The 17863-nt window shown below is 44.6% G+C and overlaps 1 protein-coding gene across 1 annotated transcript; it reads left to right on the top strand.

Moving 5' to 3' along the window:
- The first annotated feature begins 2733 nt into the window (after window positions 1–2733).
- Window positions 2734–3522, top strand: LOC140878612 (uncharacterized). The gene is made up of 2 exons (XM_073282231.1): window positions 2734–2994; window positions 3079–3522. Exons 1-2 carry the CDS (start codon window positions 2734–2736, stop codon window positions 3520–3522), a joined length of 705 nt encoding a protein of 234 aa, XP_073138332.1.
- The last annotated feature ends 14341 nt before the right edge of the window (window positions 3523–17863 follow it).

Below are 17863 nucleotides of genomic sequence, written 5' to 3'. Positions count from 1 at the left end.
GGGTGTTGTTGGATTTGAGATTTAATTGTATAAACATGTTCTTGAGTTAATAGAGATGTTGTATCTAAGACGGTTTGAGAAAATACCATCGTTTGAGCATATTTATCAATTTTGGAAGAATTTTTGAAAAATTTCCAAAAATTATGGGTAATGAATTCTAAAAATTTTAGGATGATTTGATGATGATATTGAGTTTATATTGATATATAAAAGATGTTGAGAATTTTAGAATACCCGATAATTAACCGTTATGCCGTCTGTTTGAGTTTTGATGAATTATGGGGTATTTAGATTGATCTAAGCATTGAGATATGTTGTTGAGAATGTGTGTTATCCATTTCATATTTGATTTGGATTTTATCGATCTTGAGTTACAAGAATTCGAGTTGCTTAAAATTCGATCAGGGTTTGGATTGATTGTTGCTTTGGAATACGATTTTTGGATCGAACGAGAAATTTATATGAGCTTTGTATTATTGTAGCTTGAAAGATTTGAGCATTCCAAACCGAGAATTGAGGTATGAATTGACGAGCAAAGAACGAGATTGAACTCCTTTCGAATTGTATAATTTGATCATGTATCGAGTTTTAGCATTTTCGGGTTTTTGTGAAATTTTGACAGTAGCAGCAAAGCATAGCAGAAATCTGGGCTCAAAGATTTGCGCAAAAGCACCTAATTTGAGAGCAGAAGCAGAATAAGGTAGAAACATGGGATTTTGAGTTCCGCAGAAGCGCATGAGGTAAACGTGAGCAACTCCTGCACCCACGACCCAAATCGTGGCCACTACCCTGGAAATGCGAAGTGACTCTCTTACTCCAAGTTCTATAAATACCTTGTCACAGGTATCCGTAGAGGGTATGTTCATCTAAAATCTTAAAATCACTATACTCATTTTCCTTAAAAAAAAACCCACTCTATTTCTAAGTCTGACTTAAGCATCGGAGTGGCTCCGCCGGAAAATCTTCCGGCACCCTACTAATGTGATTTCTTTTCCTTTCCTCGTGTGTAGATCATCTCGATCAGGTAAGGGCAAGTTGCACATCATCTTTACCAGCCCGACATCTTGTCAGGCCCACCTCGCTACCCTGATAACCCGGGCATCCAGTTTATCCAAACATCATCATTGGCACCGTCTGTGGGAAGCTTGTGCTATAAACGTAGATATGGCTTCTCATCAACAAACACTACCTGAGGGGCTTCCTCAGGGCCAAAACATTATCATTCAGGCTGAACAGTTTGAGGCATATATCCAGGGCATGATGCAGAAGATGTTAGCATCTGCAAGGCAACCACAATCAAAGGAAATAACAATGGAGGAAGAAGGGAACCAGGGTAATCCAGACCCCATAACCAGAACCAGAGAAGGGAAAGAAGAGGAAAGTTCCTGGATGCACTCGGTGCAGCCTTCTGTGGCGGATGAGCTGCACGAACTAAGAAGGAAGATACAGAAGTTGGAAGAAGAGGGCCCCAAAATGGCCTGGTCTGTCAAGATCCCGGGTTGTCCTTTTTCACAAGAAAAGATAGAGGAGCCCTTGCCGTCTCATTACAAGTCGGCCAAAATTCGAGAGTATGATGGGAGTACTGATCCAGAGGAGCACCTGGCTCGGTTCAAGAATGTAGCCATGCTGCATTGCTATGGGGATAAGATTAAGTGCAAAGTCTTCTTAACCACTTTGGTGGATTCTGCCCAAAGGTGGTTTGAGAAATTGGAGCCGCAGAGTATTCGATCATTTTCAGAGTTCAAGCAAGTGTTCTTATAGCACTTTAGCAGTAGCAAGAGGTACAGGAAAACTGCCTATAGCCTATTTGAGGCAAAGCAGGCAGGAGAGGAGTCTTTAAGAGCCTACATCAAAAGGTTCAATAAGACTGCTTTGGAGGTCCCGACCTGCGCCCAGGAGACCAAGATCACTGCCTTTACTCAAGGTCTCCGGGAAGGGGAATTTTTCAAGTCCTTAGTGAAAAAAGCACCCCGGAATTTTGAGGATTTGTTGGCTCGGGCCGAGAAATACATTAACATGGAGGAAGCTCAGAGGCAGAAGAAGGAGGTATCCCGAAGGGAAGAAGGCCTGGACCAGGGAAGAAGTAAGGAAATCAAGGATCCCATGGGGCGGTTGTCCCGGTATGCACCGCACCGAGGGGTTCGAGATAGGGCTGTGCATGTATGTGAAGAGGGGGTTGAAATCCAGACCCCTGTTTCTAGAGATAAGTCTCTGAAATACTGTGATTTTCATCAAGAAGGTACACATGACACCAGTGAATGTCGGATGTTGCACCAAAGGCATCAACATCCTTATATCAGAAATGGTAGGCCGGTTCAAAAAAGGCCCCGGGGTCCACCCTGGATTCAGGGGTCGCAGGTGTTGACTCCTCCCAGGGCTGGTATTGTTTCCCGAGAGTGGGGGAAACAGAAGACAGGTCCTCGAAAAGAGGATAGAAAATCAGGAGATGGGCCAGCAAAAGGTGTTATTAACATGATATCAGGGTGATCTACTGATGGAGATTCCAATCAAGCTAGAAAGTCCTGGAGCCGGAGGGAGAGTTTGGGGGTGAAGGAAAGAAGGCAAGGTTTGGGGCCAGTAATCACATTTGGGCCTCGAGACCTGGAAGGAGTAAACCTGCCACACAATGATGCCCTGCTTATACAATCCCGGATTGCTAAATATGATTTGCAAAGGGTATTCATAGACTCGGGAAGCTCGGTAAATGTCATTTTTCAAGAAGCATTCGAGCAGATGGATCTGCAAGGGTATGAATTGAGCCCGGTAAAAACAGCCCTGTATGGATTTGCCGGGCACACCATCCAACCTCGAGGAGAGATGTTGCTGCCCATAACCTTAGGGTTAGGATATGAGAAAAGGACGGTCATGACAAGATTCAAACTAGTAGAAGCACCCTCTTCCTATAATGTCATCTTGGGAAGGCCGGCTATGAACGCTTTCAGAGACGTGGCCTCAGCTTACCATCAAAAGATCAAATTCCCCGTGGGAGATAAGGTAGGAGAAGTCCGAGGAGATCAGCCTTCTTCCCAAAAGTGTTATGCCGAGACGGTTAAAGTGGATTACAAGAGGGCGAGGTAGATCGGGAAGGAGGGAGGCCAGGGAGGAAGAGAAGTTTGTTCCGTGGAAGAATCTAAGGGCGAGTATGAAAAGGTGAAGCTGGTGCCCGGGAAAGAAGGGAAATCTGTCAAGATTGCCCGGGACTTGGAAACAAATTTGGCCGAGCAATTGAAAAGCTGCCTCATTAGGAACAGGGATGTGTTCGCCTGGTCTCAAGATGATTTGATGGGAGTTCCATCTCATGTCGCAGAGCATAAACTTAACATCACCCTTGGGTCCAGGCTTGTGCTACAAAAGAAAAGAAATTTTGGGCCTGAGAAGGATAGAGTGATTGCTGAACAGGTTCAGGAACTATTACGGGCTGGGCACATCAAGGAGGTGCAATTTCCTACATGGCTGTCCAATGTAGTGATGGTGCCGAAGGCTGCAGGGAAGTGGCGGATGTGCATGGATCTAGGGATCTAAATAAAGCTTGCCCTAAGTATTGTTATCCTTTACCTTGGATTGACCAGTTGGTGGATTCCACATACGGATGCGAACTGCTCTGCTTCATGGATGCATACCGGGGCTATCATCAAATTCCTTTAGCTTTAGAGGATCAAGACAAAGTCAACTTCGTCACGTCGGGAGATACTTTTTGTTACGTGGTTATGCCATTTGGATTAAAAAATGCAGGTGTCACGTATCAAAAGATGATGGACAAAGTATTTCGGAAGCAAATGGGTCGGAATGTGGAGGTATATGTGGATGACATACTGGTGAAATCCAGGACCCGGGATTGTTTTATACCCAACTTGGAAGAAACTTTTGCCACAGTTCGGCAGCATGGGATCAAGTTGAACCCAACCAAGTGTATGTTTGGAGTGAAAAGTGACAAATTTCTAGGGTTCATAGTGACCGAACAAGGGATATAGGTAAACCCAAAAAAGGTGAAACTGTTGCAGGATATGCCTTCGCCAACGTCAATCAATGAGGTTCAGCGATTGACCGAGCGAATTACAGCCCTGGCCCGGTTTATAGATCGGTCAGCTCATCGTAGTTATCATTTTTTCCAAGTGTTGCACAAGGCCCAGAGGTTTGGCTGGACTGAGCAGTGTGAGCAGGCCTTTCAGGAATTGAAGGAGCATCTTGCTAGCTTGCATGTCTTGGTTAAGCCAGAGCCGGGGGAAAGGCTGTGGATCTATCTGTCTACTACAGAGCGGGCGGTCATGTAGTAGCCCGGTTCCATTTTACAAGATTAAGTGATTTTAAACATGCTAAAAAATGACACATAATTTTAAAAGTGTCAAAATATGTTTAAGGAGTCCTTATTTGGTGAAAATAAGTGGAAAATCAGATCTGGAACGTCCGAAAATGGTGGGGTAGGTCCCGGGGGTCCAAAAATGTCTTCGGAAGGACCAAAATAGTTCGGGCCCTCCGAACAGTTTGGGCCCTCCAAACCCGAGTTCGGACCATCCGAACTCAACAGAGCCCAGGTGTCTAAAAGTCTCGAACAAGTGGTAGTTCGGGCCGTCCGAACCCAGTTCGGACCGTCCGAACTTCGCCTATAAATAGAGGTCCGAATTCCTCATTTTGAAGACACAATTTTCCTCTCCTCTCTCGATAATTGCTCTATTTAAGGGCTTTGGGACTCTTTCTTTAAGAATTGGAGTAGGAAATAGTATATTTTTATAGCGGACAGTGTCCGCAGTAGCAGCCAGGCGGCAGAGCTCTGGCGAGGCGTCCAGGGGTCGTAGCTAGGCTATGCCCAGGCTCTGGGGCATGCGACATCAGCGGGCTGATGACGGACGAAGGTATGACTTTGGTTCCCTATAGTAAATAGGGAGTATGCTATAGTTTATTTAAGGCTTTTAGAGCCTAGTAGGTGATGTTTGGCATGCTAGGTAATGCATGGGTATTTATGTTGTAGTGTTGCATGGTAGGCTTGCATCTAGATGGGAGCTTCTAGGATCTGCCTTAGTAAGGTACGAAAGTATTATTCGAGATATCCAGATTGAGTATGCATGTATTATGTGTTTGCATGGATTATGTGATTGCATGTTTTATATGCCTTTATATACAGCATGTCATGACTGTATGTTGCATACATGAGCATATTGAGCATGTATCCTTGTGATATCCTGTATTGGGATATTTACCTTGTCAGTAGATGGTTGGACACATAGGCTCGTGTTAGGTAACCAATATTAGTTGGACACATGAGCTCGTGTCAGGTCACTGATATTTGGTTGGACACGTGGACTTGTGTTAGGTCACCATCAGGGCATCTAGGTATGTCTGTCACCTCCTGTAGCGATAGCTCAGCGTGGTACATACCAAGGCCCAAGTTATTCTCTATCAGATATTCTTGACCTCGTGTCTTGATACCCAGTTCATTTGCATTCATGCGCATATAATAGTGTATACTCATACTCTCGTACTGAGCATGTTAGGCTCACTTCCGGTTATTTTTCTGTTGGCTGGATGCCCTATTTCATGGGGCAGATGTAGGTAGTTCTCCCGAAAAAAGGGAGGTTAGCTGATGACCAAGGCTGGATAGCAGGGTTGACCACTAGGTTTTGCTTACCTGGTATTTGACTTACTTTAATTCCGCAGTTACTCTGACTAAGATTATTTTATTGATTAATTGCATGCTTAAGTTCTGATTAGTAGGTGATCACGGTGCGGGTCACTACAGGTCAGCACTGTTTTAATAAAAGAGGAAAAGGGAGATCAGAGGCATGTATACTATGTTAGTCATTCTTTGAAGGGGGCGGAAGTAAGATATTCGGAAATTGAGAAGATGGCCCTGGCTTTGGTAATAACAGCCCGACAATTGAGACCTTATTTCTTGTCTCACCCGGTAACTGTCCTTACTAACAGCCTCCTATGGCGAGTCATGACTCATCCAGATTCCTCGGGGAGGCTTGTGAAATGGACAGTGGAATTAGGAGAATATGATATTGAATACTAGCCTCGTAAGGCCATCAAAGCCCAGGCCTTATCCGGTTTTTTGACAGAGGTGGCCACTTTTGGTCAAGAAGAAATATGGAGAGTATTTGTAGATGGAGCCAGTAGTGTCGGAGGCAGTGGTGTGGGGTCATCCTGGTTTCACCCACCCAGGAAAAAATCAAAATAGCTGTGAAGTTAGATTTTCAGGCCTCCAACAATGAGGCTGAATATGAAGCCGTGATAGCCGGGATGAAACATGCTCGGGAAGTCGGGGCAAGTCATATCATAGTATACTATGACTCACAATTGGTTGTCCAGCAGGTAAGGAAAACCTTTTGTACCCGAGAGGAAAAATTGATGAAATACTTAAAAGTAATTGAGGAGCTCGGGGCAGGTTTTCTTACTTGGAGCATTGAGCAGATACCTCGGTAGGGGAATATGGAAGCAGATGCTTTGGCTAAGAGAGCAGTAGCTGGGGAAAAGGATGATACGGAGTCTCTGGTGCAAAGGGAATTGGTGGCTGCCATAGAAGCCTTGGAGCCGGTCCTCGAAGAAGATACATGGATGGACCCGATAGTAAAGTACCTTACCAGTGGGGATCTTCCAGCAGACAAAGGACGAGCCCAGGTAATGCGTTGCTCTCATTGGTGGTATGCTATACAGGCGTTCCTATCAGGGCTCTTTGCTCAAATGCTTGAGGGAGGGGTAAACAGAGTATGTCTTACGGGAAGTACACGAAGGATGTTGTGGGAACCATGGAGGGTCTATGAGCCTGGCTCGAAGGGTACTGCTGTCAGGATTCTGGTGGCCCACTTTACAGGTTGACGCATCTAAAATGGCTTGGTCTTGCGAAGGATGTCAAAGGTTTGGCAATATGCAGCATAGCCCGGCAAGTAATCTTCATCTGGTATGGGCCTCGTGCCCCTTTGATCAATGTGGTCTGGACATAGTGGGACCTTTTCCACAAGCCCGGGCACAGAAGAAATTCTTGCTGGTAGCTGTGGATTATTTTTCTAAGTGGATGGAGGCGGAGCCTTTGGCAAAAATAACAGAAGGAGAGGTGATGAAGTTTTTGTGGAAAAATATAATATGCCGGTTTGGGCTCCCAAGGAAGTTGGTCTCGGATAATGACAGACAATTTCAGGGGCAGAAATTTGCAGATTGGTGTGCAGAGATGGGCATTAGGCAGACCTTCACCTCGGTCGCCTACCCTCAAAGTAATGGGCACACGGAGGTAACCAATCGTACTATTGTTCGATCTTTGCAGGCTCGGTTGCATGGAATGGGGAAAAACTGGGTAGAGGAGATCCCGAGTGTGTTGTGGGCCTATCGCACCACTCCTCATACTGCCACGCAAGAATCACCTTTTAGCCTGGTATATGGCTCCGAGGCTATTCTGCCAGTAGAGATTGGACAACCCTCAGCTCGGGTTATGGCATATGAGGATACAGAAGAAGGGGCCCGGGCACAAGAATTGGATCTGATTGAAGAACGAAGGGAGAGGGCAGCTCGCAGAATGGAGGCCTATAGAGCTCGGATGATGAGAGCTTATAATAGAAAAGTCAAGCCCCGGGAATTTCAAGAAGAAGAGTTAGTGTTGAAGAGGGTTAATCCAGCAGGGGAAGTAGGGAAGTTAGATGCCCGATGGGAGGGGCCTTACAAACTTGTCAGAAAGGTGGGTGCCAATACATGGTACCTGGAAGATAATCAGGGACGGCTACTCAAACGACCTTGGAATGCATTACATTTGAAGAAATATTTTGTGATAATGTTGTAATTAATGTTTATTAATGAAGGTATTCATTCATGCAAGAAAGTTTTTCATTATATAAGCCCGGGAGGTTTCATGCCCCGGCACCCATTTAAGCCCAAGTCATATATAAGCCCTTGGCATTATATAAGCCCGGGAGGTTCCATGCCCCGGCACCCATTTAAACCCAAGGCATATATAAGCCCTTGGCATTATATAAGCCCGGGAGGTTCCATGCCCCGGCACCCATTTAAGCCCAAGGCATATAAAAGCCCTTGGCATTATATAAGCCCAGGAGGTTGCATGTCCCGACACCCATTTAAGCCCAAGGCATATATAATCCCTTGGCATTATATAAGCCCGGGAGGTTCCATGCCCCGGCACCTATTTAAGCCCAAGGCATATATAAGCTCTTGACATTATATAAGCTCGGGAGGTTCCATGCCCCGGCACCCATTTAAGCCCAAGGCATATATAAGCCCGGGAGGTTCCATGCCTCGGCACCCATTTAAGCCCAAGGCATATATAAGCCCTTGGCGTTATATAAGCCCGGAAGGTTCCATGCCTCGGCACCCATTTAAGCCCAAGGCATATATAAGCCCTTGGCATTATATAAGCTCGGGAGGTTCCATGCCCCGACACCTATTTAAGCCCAAGGCATATATAAGCACTTGGCATTATATAAGCCCGGGAGGTTCCATGCCCCGGCACCCATTTAAGCCCAAGGCATATATAAGCCCTTGGCATTATATAAGTCCGGGAGGTTTCATGCACCGGTACCCATTTAAGCCCAAGGCATATATAAGCCCTTGGCATTATATAAGCCCAGGAGGTTCAATGCCCCGGCACCCATTTATGCCCAAGGCATATATAAGCCCTTGGAATTATATAAGCCCGGGAGGTTTCATGCCCCGACACCCATTTAAGCCCAAGGCATATATAAGCCCTTGGCATTATATAAGCCCGGGAGGGTCCATGCCCCGGCACCCATTTACGCCCAAGGCATATATAAGCCCTTGTCATTATATAAGCCCGGGAGGTTCCATGCCCCGACACCCATTTAAGCCCAAGACATATATAATCCCTTGGCATTATATAAGCTTGGGAGGTTCCATGACCCGACACCCATTTAAGCCCAAGGCATATATAAGCCCTTGGAATTATATAAGCCCGGGAGGTTCCATGTCGCGGCACCCATTTAAATCCGAGGCATTCTAAGCCTTGATGTTTACTCTTTATTTATAGGGAGGACTCAAATATTCAAGACATCACACAAGGGATAATTAGAAACCGTGAATAACATTGATGATAAACAATTACAAGAGGTAGGGCTTCCACGACCCAATTACAAAAAAATATGTTTAAACTACTGGGTGCGTCAGGGCATCCTCGCCTTCAATAGCTGGAGTTCCACCGGGCTGAGAGGTTTCTGCTCCATTAGGTCCTTTCGAACCAGGGAGGGAGTCAATGGCCTTGTCCAAATCTGGGAAATCTTTTTTATCAGAGGACCACAGGCCAGCCTCCTCGAATTGATCTCGGCACTTGTAAAAACCAGTCTGGAAGAAGGCTTAGGATTTGTCCACCACAGCCTCCTGGAATTCCGCCGAGGTCAGGACAGCGGCCTTGAGTTCCTCTTCAGATTTCAAGCGGGTTTCTAGGGCTGACACCTCTTTTTTGGCCTTATCCTTGGCCGCCACCACCTCCGCCCGGGCTTCAGCAGCTTCACGTTGGGCCACCTCCATTTGAGTCATGACCGCTGTAAGACGATCTTGGCTCTGCCCCGCGACAGCATGAGCTTGGGCGAGATCCTCCTGCACAGATTGCAGGGCTTTATCAGCCGCATCTAGGGAAGAACAAAGGCTGGAAACCACCTGGTCATGAGTCTGCCTCATCATTTCCAGCTCTTGCTCCAACTTCTTGTTCAGCTCCACGATAGCCCGGGACCTCTCTGCCTCCATATGTGCCCGGTTCGTCTCGATTTGACCAAACTGGGTGTCATCCTCGTAGCTATCCACTAGCATATGCAGCCCCTAAAAACACAGGTGTTAGAAAAGGAAGGGGGAATATCCTTAAAGCAGGGACAAATTAGACTTACGAATAGAATATGGTTGGTGCCCTCGAATTATTTGACATTCGGGACCTGGTGATAGAGGTGGTTTTGTTCTGCAGGGGTCAGGAGGTCTTTTAATAGCTGCACTCCTCGACCAAAGGCCCCGGCTTGGAATATACTCTCCTTGGCACCAGGAGGGATCGAGCCCGGTGCAGCCTGGTAAAAAGGGGGCCAGGGGTTGGAAAGAAGGAGAAAAGGGGGCCACCTCCTCCTGGTCACTTAGCACGACCATCTCAGGTTCCTCCACAGCCTTCCTCTTCCGTGTCAAAAGAGATGAGGGATCCACAATAGGGGAGGCCGGCTCATCCGCCATTTTGACCTCCAAAGATGGGAGCATAGGGGGAGCAACATGGGGTGAAGGGGCGGAGGTCATGGGGATGGTGGTAGCAGAAGAAATCTCCCGGCCTTGGGCTTCCTGGGCCCTGCGTTCCTCTGTCAGTTGGAGGACTCTCGCTTTCCTGGCCGCCTCCGTAGCCCGAGCTTCTTCTTTCTCTTGGGCAGCTGCCTTCTCCGTTGCTCGTTTCTGAGCAAAAGCTTGCTTCATTAGTCTGGATTTTTTCTTCTTCCTCGGGGCCGGTTCTTCTTCATAAAAGGAAATGAGGATTGTACATTAACAAGGATAGATAAATAAAAGCAGTTACGTAGGGGCGACAGAGCATACCAGAGGCTGGGCCCGGGGCCTCGTACTCATCAATTATCCGGTCCACCGGATCGACTACCCGGGCGCCCAGCCCATAGGCAATCAAGCTCTTTTCCTCCAGGAGGGGGCTGAAGGAAACTTCTGGTTTTCCACCAGTTCTTGGGAGCGAAAATATGGTTCTGAATGTAGAAAAACGTCTCTTTCCAGCCCTTCCAGGAGGAGGGGTGTCATCTAAAAAATGAGAGTTTTGCCGAGCATTCAACGTGAAGGCCATCTCGGTAAAAAGACAAGCATAATAGTAGTGGAAAATAAGAGGGGTGATGGCCAAGTTGTGTGTTTTGAAAAGAACGTAGGTGGTGGCCATCATCCGGAAAGCATTGGGATGGAATTGATTCAAAGGTATCTTATAAAAAGCAAAAACCTTATAATAAAAAGGATGGATTGGGAAGCGAAGCCCATTTCGAAGCTGCTCCCGGAAAAAAAGTATAAAATCCCTCGGGGGTTTGGTCATCCCTGCCTAGGGGGCCAGGGATAATAATGGAGTAGGCGGGGGGAATGTTACCCATGGCCCGAAGCTCCTCTATGGACTCTGGGCGTAGGGTACTGGTGAATTGGGAGAACCAGGGACCCTCAGGGTTTGGTTTGTGGGAAGATAGGAGAGGAACATAGTCAGAAGCTTTAGCCTTGCCTTTGTCCTTAGAAGTCCGGGTCTGGGCCTTCTTGGGAAGCGATGAAGAGGGGGCTAGTCTTGGCTGAGCAGCCGAAGTAACAGGAGGAGGGGAATCATGGCGCAAGGCCGCCGACTCTACACTGGCAGAGCCATGGGCATTGGCACCAGAAGTCGAGGAGGTGGATTCCGACATTTTGTTAAATGAGAACAGATAAATGGAGGGGAAATATAGTAGAGGAGAAGGGGAAAACTTACAGGAAAGGGAGTGGATGCGAGAAAACACAGGAGAGGCTAGCCAGTTTTGCAGAATCGCCGGAGAAGGAATACTGGAGAATTGTAGAGGAAATAAGGGTGCCGGAGAGGAAGAAAGTGAATCGAGGAATGTGGAAGGGATTATATATATGAGTAAGAATTAAATCCAGGACGTGGATTTACAGATAATCGGATGGTGGGAGTAAGCCTAAGAAGATGGACTGGGCAGGGTAATGATGATACGGGCAGCTGAAAATACAGGTAGCATGTGCTGACCCTTGCCCGTCATTTCAACTTCTAGGGTTGACGTCAGCCCTACCACATTTTTGAAATTTGAAAGTATATTTCTCCCGCCCATGGAGATAAATGCATCATGACTATTCTTCGGAACATCGAGCAGGGCTCTAGTCCGACTATTTTATGAAGGAGTGGTGATACCTCGAGAAGTCAGGGGTATCAGGGCTATGAAAAGGCAGAGGCAATAGGGATGCTAGTCAGGACAGCGAGCAGGGATCTAGCCCAACTATTTTAAGGGGGAGTGGTGGTACCCCGGGAAGTCAGGGGCATTAGGGCTATGGAAAGGCAGGAATAGCAGGGCAGGATAAAGTCGGACTAATAGCCCAGATACAAGGGAGTAGCTCATCCCGGATGGAGGCGTGAGGCCGAGAAGACCAAGTCTTCATGACTTGGGCAAGACCCATTTCACAAGGTCATGATCTCCACGATTGCCATAATCCCGAGCCTTTTGGTTTCATCGTGCATGACAGGTAAACGTGAGCAACTCCTACACCCACGACCCAGATCGTGGCCACTACCCTGGAAATGCGGAGTGACTCTCTCACTCCAAGCTCTATAAATACCTTGCCACAGGTATCCGTAGAGGGTATGTTCATCTAAAATCTTAAAATCACTATACTCATTTTCCTTTAAAAAGCCCACTCTATTTCTAAGTCTGACTTAAGCATCGGAGTGGCCCCACCGGAAAACCTTCCGGCGCCCCACTAACGTGCTTTATTTTCCTTTCCTCGTGTGCAGATCATCTCGGTCAGGGAAGGGCAAGTTGCACATCATCTTTTCCATCCCGGCCATATTGTCAGGCCCACCTCGCTACCCTGATAACCCGGGCATCCAGTTTATCCAAACATCATCATTAGTGTTTGTCATGTAATGTCATATTGAAACGACCCTAACCTCTACTTTAAATAAGACTTAAATAGAAAACGCGAATTTTTCAAAATTTTTCGGCATGACCTATCTATACCTATTAAAACCCACCTATCTCAATCACATCATTTAAATAAACTAACACAAGACAGGAAACTAGTACGAGAAAATCATGAGATTAACAAAACAGTGCAATCCCAAATGATAGTGTGAATTAGTTAAATAGTTTACATGCCATAATTTAAAATATATAAATTCTTACATTTACATTTACCCAATAAAAAAAACTTCAAAGCATTTAAGTTTAAATAACTTCTGCAGAATACTAGCATAGGTCGGAGGGACGTGCCGTGTCTGCATCGCAGTCCACTCGAGATTCTTGCCCTTCGATCTCAACGAGAGTCTAACCTGCACAAGCAAAGTAGTGAGCCTAAAAACTCAACAAGTATAAAAGTTGAAGTAGCGAAGGGGTGAAAATACATGCACGATACTTAAAATACTAGTACTTATAATTAGGAATGGCAGCGAAGCGGGTTCGGGCAAACCTGAGACCCGCCCCGCCTCCCCTTGGACCCACCCCGCCCTGCCCCGTGAACCCGGCAGGTCCAATCCGGGTTAGACCCGTTGGACCTGCCAAATTTATATAATTTAAATTTTATTAAATAAAAAATTTAAATAAGTAAAAAAATTTACAAAAAATCATTAAATTTATTTTTCAAATTATATTAACAATATTTAGGACAAAAAATATTCTCACAAGTTAAAATATATAATTTTTTATTTAATTAATAATTAATAACTAAAGAAATTTTATAATAATATATTTTCATATTAAAAATATCATGATATATTAAAATCATTTCAACCCAAAAATATTATAAATTAAAATTATGGATAAAGTATTGATTATTTAATATAAAAATATAATTATATATTATTAATATATATATATACATATATATTTTATATTTATATATTAATATATATTTTTGGCGGGGCGGGTCTTGGGCGGGTCCGGCCAAACTCGAGACCTGCCCCGAACCCGCATGTGGACCTGCTTGGCCGGGTCTAGACCCATCTCACTGGGTCGAGTTCGATGCGGGGCCGGGTTTAGACCCGACCCATTGCCATCTCTACTTATAATACCTCCAAACTTACTAGAAAAAAATCTTAAATATAAAAGGATATGAGAGTGAAACTAAAAAGGAAAGTCGCATGCAATGAACTCACGCCTTTAAACGTAAAATTTCATAACTTTAACGAGAAATGAGACTTGGAACTATAAAGAAATCACATACAAAGAACTCACGCAACTTTACTCAAACTCACGCTTTTAAACATTAACTTTACTCACACTTGAACTTTAACTTTACTCACACCTTTAAACTGTAACTTGGAACTTTCCTCAGTAACTTTCATAAACTTTAACTTTTCTCTGTGAATTTAGATCCTCGATTGTGACCCTCTGTTTTGATCGATCAATGACTACAGTACTATGTCTGCAAGGACGCCGAGATCTTTCCCGACGTCACATTGCCCCTCTCCTCTGATTTGGTAGGGGAGCCGAGATTCCTCCCAACCCCACACTACACGTCTGATTTGGTAGGGGAGTCGGTATGTCTCCCGACCCCATACTACACGTCTAATTTGGTAGGAGAGTCGATATGTCTCCCGACCCCATAATACACGTCTGAAATGGCAAGTGAGCCAAGGCATCCCCTGACCCAACATTGCACGTCCTATCACAATCAACTCACTTCATTCAAAACTTTTACTTTTAATAACTTCAAACTTTTACTTTACTCAACCTAAACTCAAACTTTCGCTTGACTTGCAGATACAGAGATCATGTTGTAGTGACACGTATCCCGAATTATTGATTAAGTAATAATTAATCAAGTGATCATGTTTAGATTAAGTAAAAAATGATTAAAGGATTTTCAAACGATTTTAAGGAGTTCAAAAATAGATTCAGAGCATTTGAAATAGTCGAAAAGGACTCCAAGTCCTCGGAGGGATCGGAGGCTTCGAACAAAGATCGGAAGGTCCGAACGGATCGGAGCCAATATCTCAAGATCGGAAGCATGTTAAGTTTGGAGGCTCCAAAATCAGATCGGAGGCTCCTATCAGTTACAGGGTCAACTATCCGAAGTATTATGTCAGCCATGATGTCAGAGTTCGGACGCTCCAAAGGGAGATCGGGGGCTCCAAACAGCTGTCGGCGTCCTCTAAAAGCTAGACACGTGGTTGACTAAGGGAGTTCGGACGTAGGGATCGAAGGCTCCGAACATGAGATCGGGCATTCCGATCGTTGTCTATATAAGGGGGTGCCGAGATCATTTCAAAGTGCACCAATTCCTTTTCTCTCTTCTTTAAGTTAGTCTCCTAGCTATTTTAGAAGCATTCTAGGTGTCCTACTGAAGAGCCGGAAGTGGCAAGGTGCTACGGGGCTAGTAGTGGAGCTGTGCCTAAGTTTTGGAGGCAATCGCCATCAGCGGGCTTACGACGGACGCAGATATAGATTTGGCTTCCTAAAAATATTTAGGAGTATGAATAGCTTAGTTAAGGCTTTTAGAGCATAAATAATTATGCATGAGTACTTTGCATTGTAGAGCTGATATAAGCTTGGAACCTAGAGTGACACTTCTAGGACTGCCTTTAGTAAGGTACGTAAGTACTGACTGAGATGGCCAACATGACATATGATATATGTGTTGCATTTGTATGTGCTTTGTGTTTTACCATGTTTACTGTCTTAGCAGATTCATGTTTTATATATGGGACTGCATCTCGTGAGAGGTGAGTCGTGACAATTTCCATACGAGGGTGATTCCTCCCTATGGATTCGGTTCAGGTGAGGGGAGGCTCAGCCCCATGTTTTGTCTATCACTGGAAGACGCCGCGACGGTGGGATAGACGCTACAGTGATAGGGGAATATACGAGTACCCCGCGGACTAGCTATCTGGCACGGTACTGCGTATTCATTGGCGCCCCTGAGCAGACCATTTTACCACGATTTTAAAGTCATTTGTATGCTGCATATATGTTTATATATCATTTCTTCCGTATTAAGCGTCATCGCTCACGTTCAGTATTTTCTGTATGTCTGGACACCCCATTCGAGGGGGAAGTTGCAGGTGCATGTATTACACCCAGTGACCTGTAGGAGTCGGCGACCAGAGAGGACAGCAGAGTTAGCTGTTAAGTAGTCGTATTTTAATTCGATTGGGTTGTATTATTAATATTTATTTAACCGGTTATATTCTGCCGGTTAGAATTTATTTAAGCTTCCGCAGCTAGTCTCTGATTAATTTTAATTGCATGTTTAATTAAGCTCTAAAATCTGATTAGTAGTGGATCCGGTTTGGGTCGCTACACATGCCCTCACTTTTGCAAAACTTTACTCAACTCAAAAGATGGAACATCGCCCTTAAAAACACAAATTCAAAGTATGAAAACATGATTTTAAAACAAGGAAACCATGATGATTAAGTGGCTGCCCCTAAGCTAAACTAATCACCCAAGTCCCACATCGAGCGTTCAAACCGTAAAATCTATAACTTGACCATTCCTTAACCGAATTGACTTTCGCTTGAACCGAAACCCTCTATACATCCTAAAATAACCCAAGAACCAGGTTATAACCTCCGAATCCAACCCGAGCAACCCAATCAAGATAAATTTCCGGGAAGCCCCAAAACCTTTCGAAAAATCTGCACCAACCACCTTAATTTAAATCGCCCATATCCTATCCTAAACTTAACCGAATTGAGCCCAAATTGTACATACACGACTAAGACATCCTACACTTGAAATATGAAAAATCCACTCCCTACCCAGACCAATTGAACCAGTCCCTAACTCACGGCACTAGGACAGCCCTTGCAAACCCGTAAAATTCCAGCACCTGCTACTAGATGCTAATTAATTTGCCCTTAACTCGACCATGCCCTATCCGAAATGACTCCAAATTGAACTGAAACAACCCTCACATCCTAGGCTTGGCCTAGGATCAAGATAATCCCCTGTCCAGACCCCTTAACCTAACCAACCAGAACCAAACTCTTGAGGCCAATCCAAGGGACAACAAAATTATGCTCAAAACTAACATCATCTGATCCCCTTACGAACCCTTCACCGACTGAAATTCCCGATTTCCAGCCCACAAACCCACTTCCAAAACACCATTTAAGCTTCCTTTCAACTCACTTAGGCAGTCGCTAACACCATACAATCAAATTTCAAAAAATGAGCACAAACAACACACATTCATGGACTGAATTTTTTTTAAATGCTCAAGCATCAACAAGAATCGACCAATACATGATACAATACTCATTACAACTCCAAAACATCATCAAGAACTCGAAATAAAGCATGGGCCATAGAAAACATACACTGAAATTTTCTAATTATGCATAAGCATGTCAAGTCTCAACTCCAACAACACGTACAATTCATTTAGCAACAAATGCAAAAGGGGAATTTTGAAATGCACATGTGAGCCTACTGATTTTTAAGAGAAAAACCGAAACACTAGCTATACAACATGCAAATTTCGAAATTAACACAAAAAAACTATCACAAAACTTAGTAGCTTCACTTGGTGGCCAAAGTATAGTTTAAAATTGCCTTAAGCCACAAAACACACAAGAGAAAGGGTGGGAATGGAGCTGAAATCTCAAAATTTTAGCAGCTATGGCTTCCTTGGCGAGCTCCGGCCGTGAAGAGTGGTTGGCGGCGGCGGCTGGAGGTGGAGAGGGTGGAGGCCGATGGGTTTGGGGAGTGAAGAGAAGGGGGTGGCGGCTTGAGCTTCTTGGGGGGATAGGGTTTGATATTTTTATTTAATTGTGCATGGATATATTAGTGTATATGTATATGTGTATGTATGTATAATTATGTGTGTATGGGGGGTTTGAAAGTACTACTCACACAACTAATCAAAGTTCTACTTAAAGTTTTTCAACTTTTAGCACTACACAACCTTACCTTTTAAAATCTCAATGTTTTAAAATTCAAGAATTGAAATATTTAATTGAATTTCACTAATCCGGGTTTTAAAATGCTAACATTTTGGAAAATTTTAAAATAAACTCAAAAATTACATAAAAGCGATTTTGATCACCCGGAAAAAATCTTAAAAATAAAAACTTGATTTATTCTCCTCAATTCCTCACAAATCTCATATCTTGGAAAATCTAAGGGTTTTATCGCCAAAATCCTCCATCACCTCATGCCGGAACCGGAAGCCACTGAACTCGAGAATCTCAAGAATTTTATTTAACTCA

The sequence above is a fragment of the Henckelia pumila genome, chromosome 2 (genome assembly GCF_033568475.1).
Source record: "Henckelia pumila isolate YLH828 chromosome 2, ASM3356847v2, whole genome shotgun sequence".
Taxonomy (NCBI): Eukaryota; Viridiplantae; Streptophyta; class Magnoliopsida; order Lamiales; family Gesneriaceae; genus Henckelia; species Henckelia pumila.
This window is presented reverse-complemented; position numbering and strand designations above follow the sequence as displayed.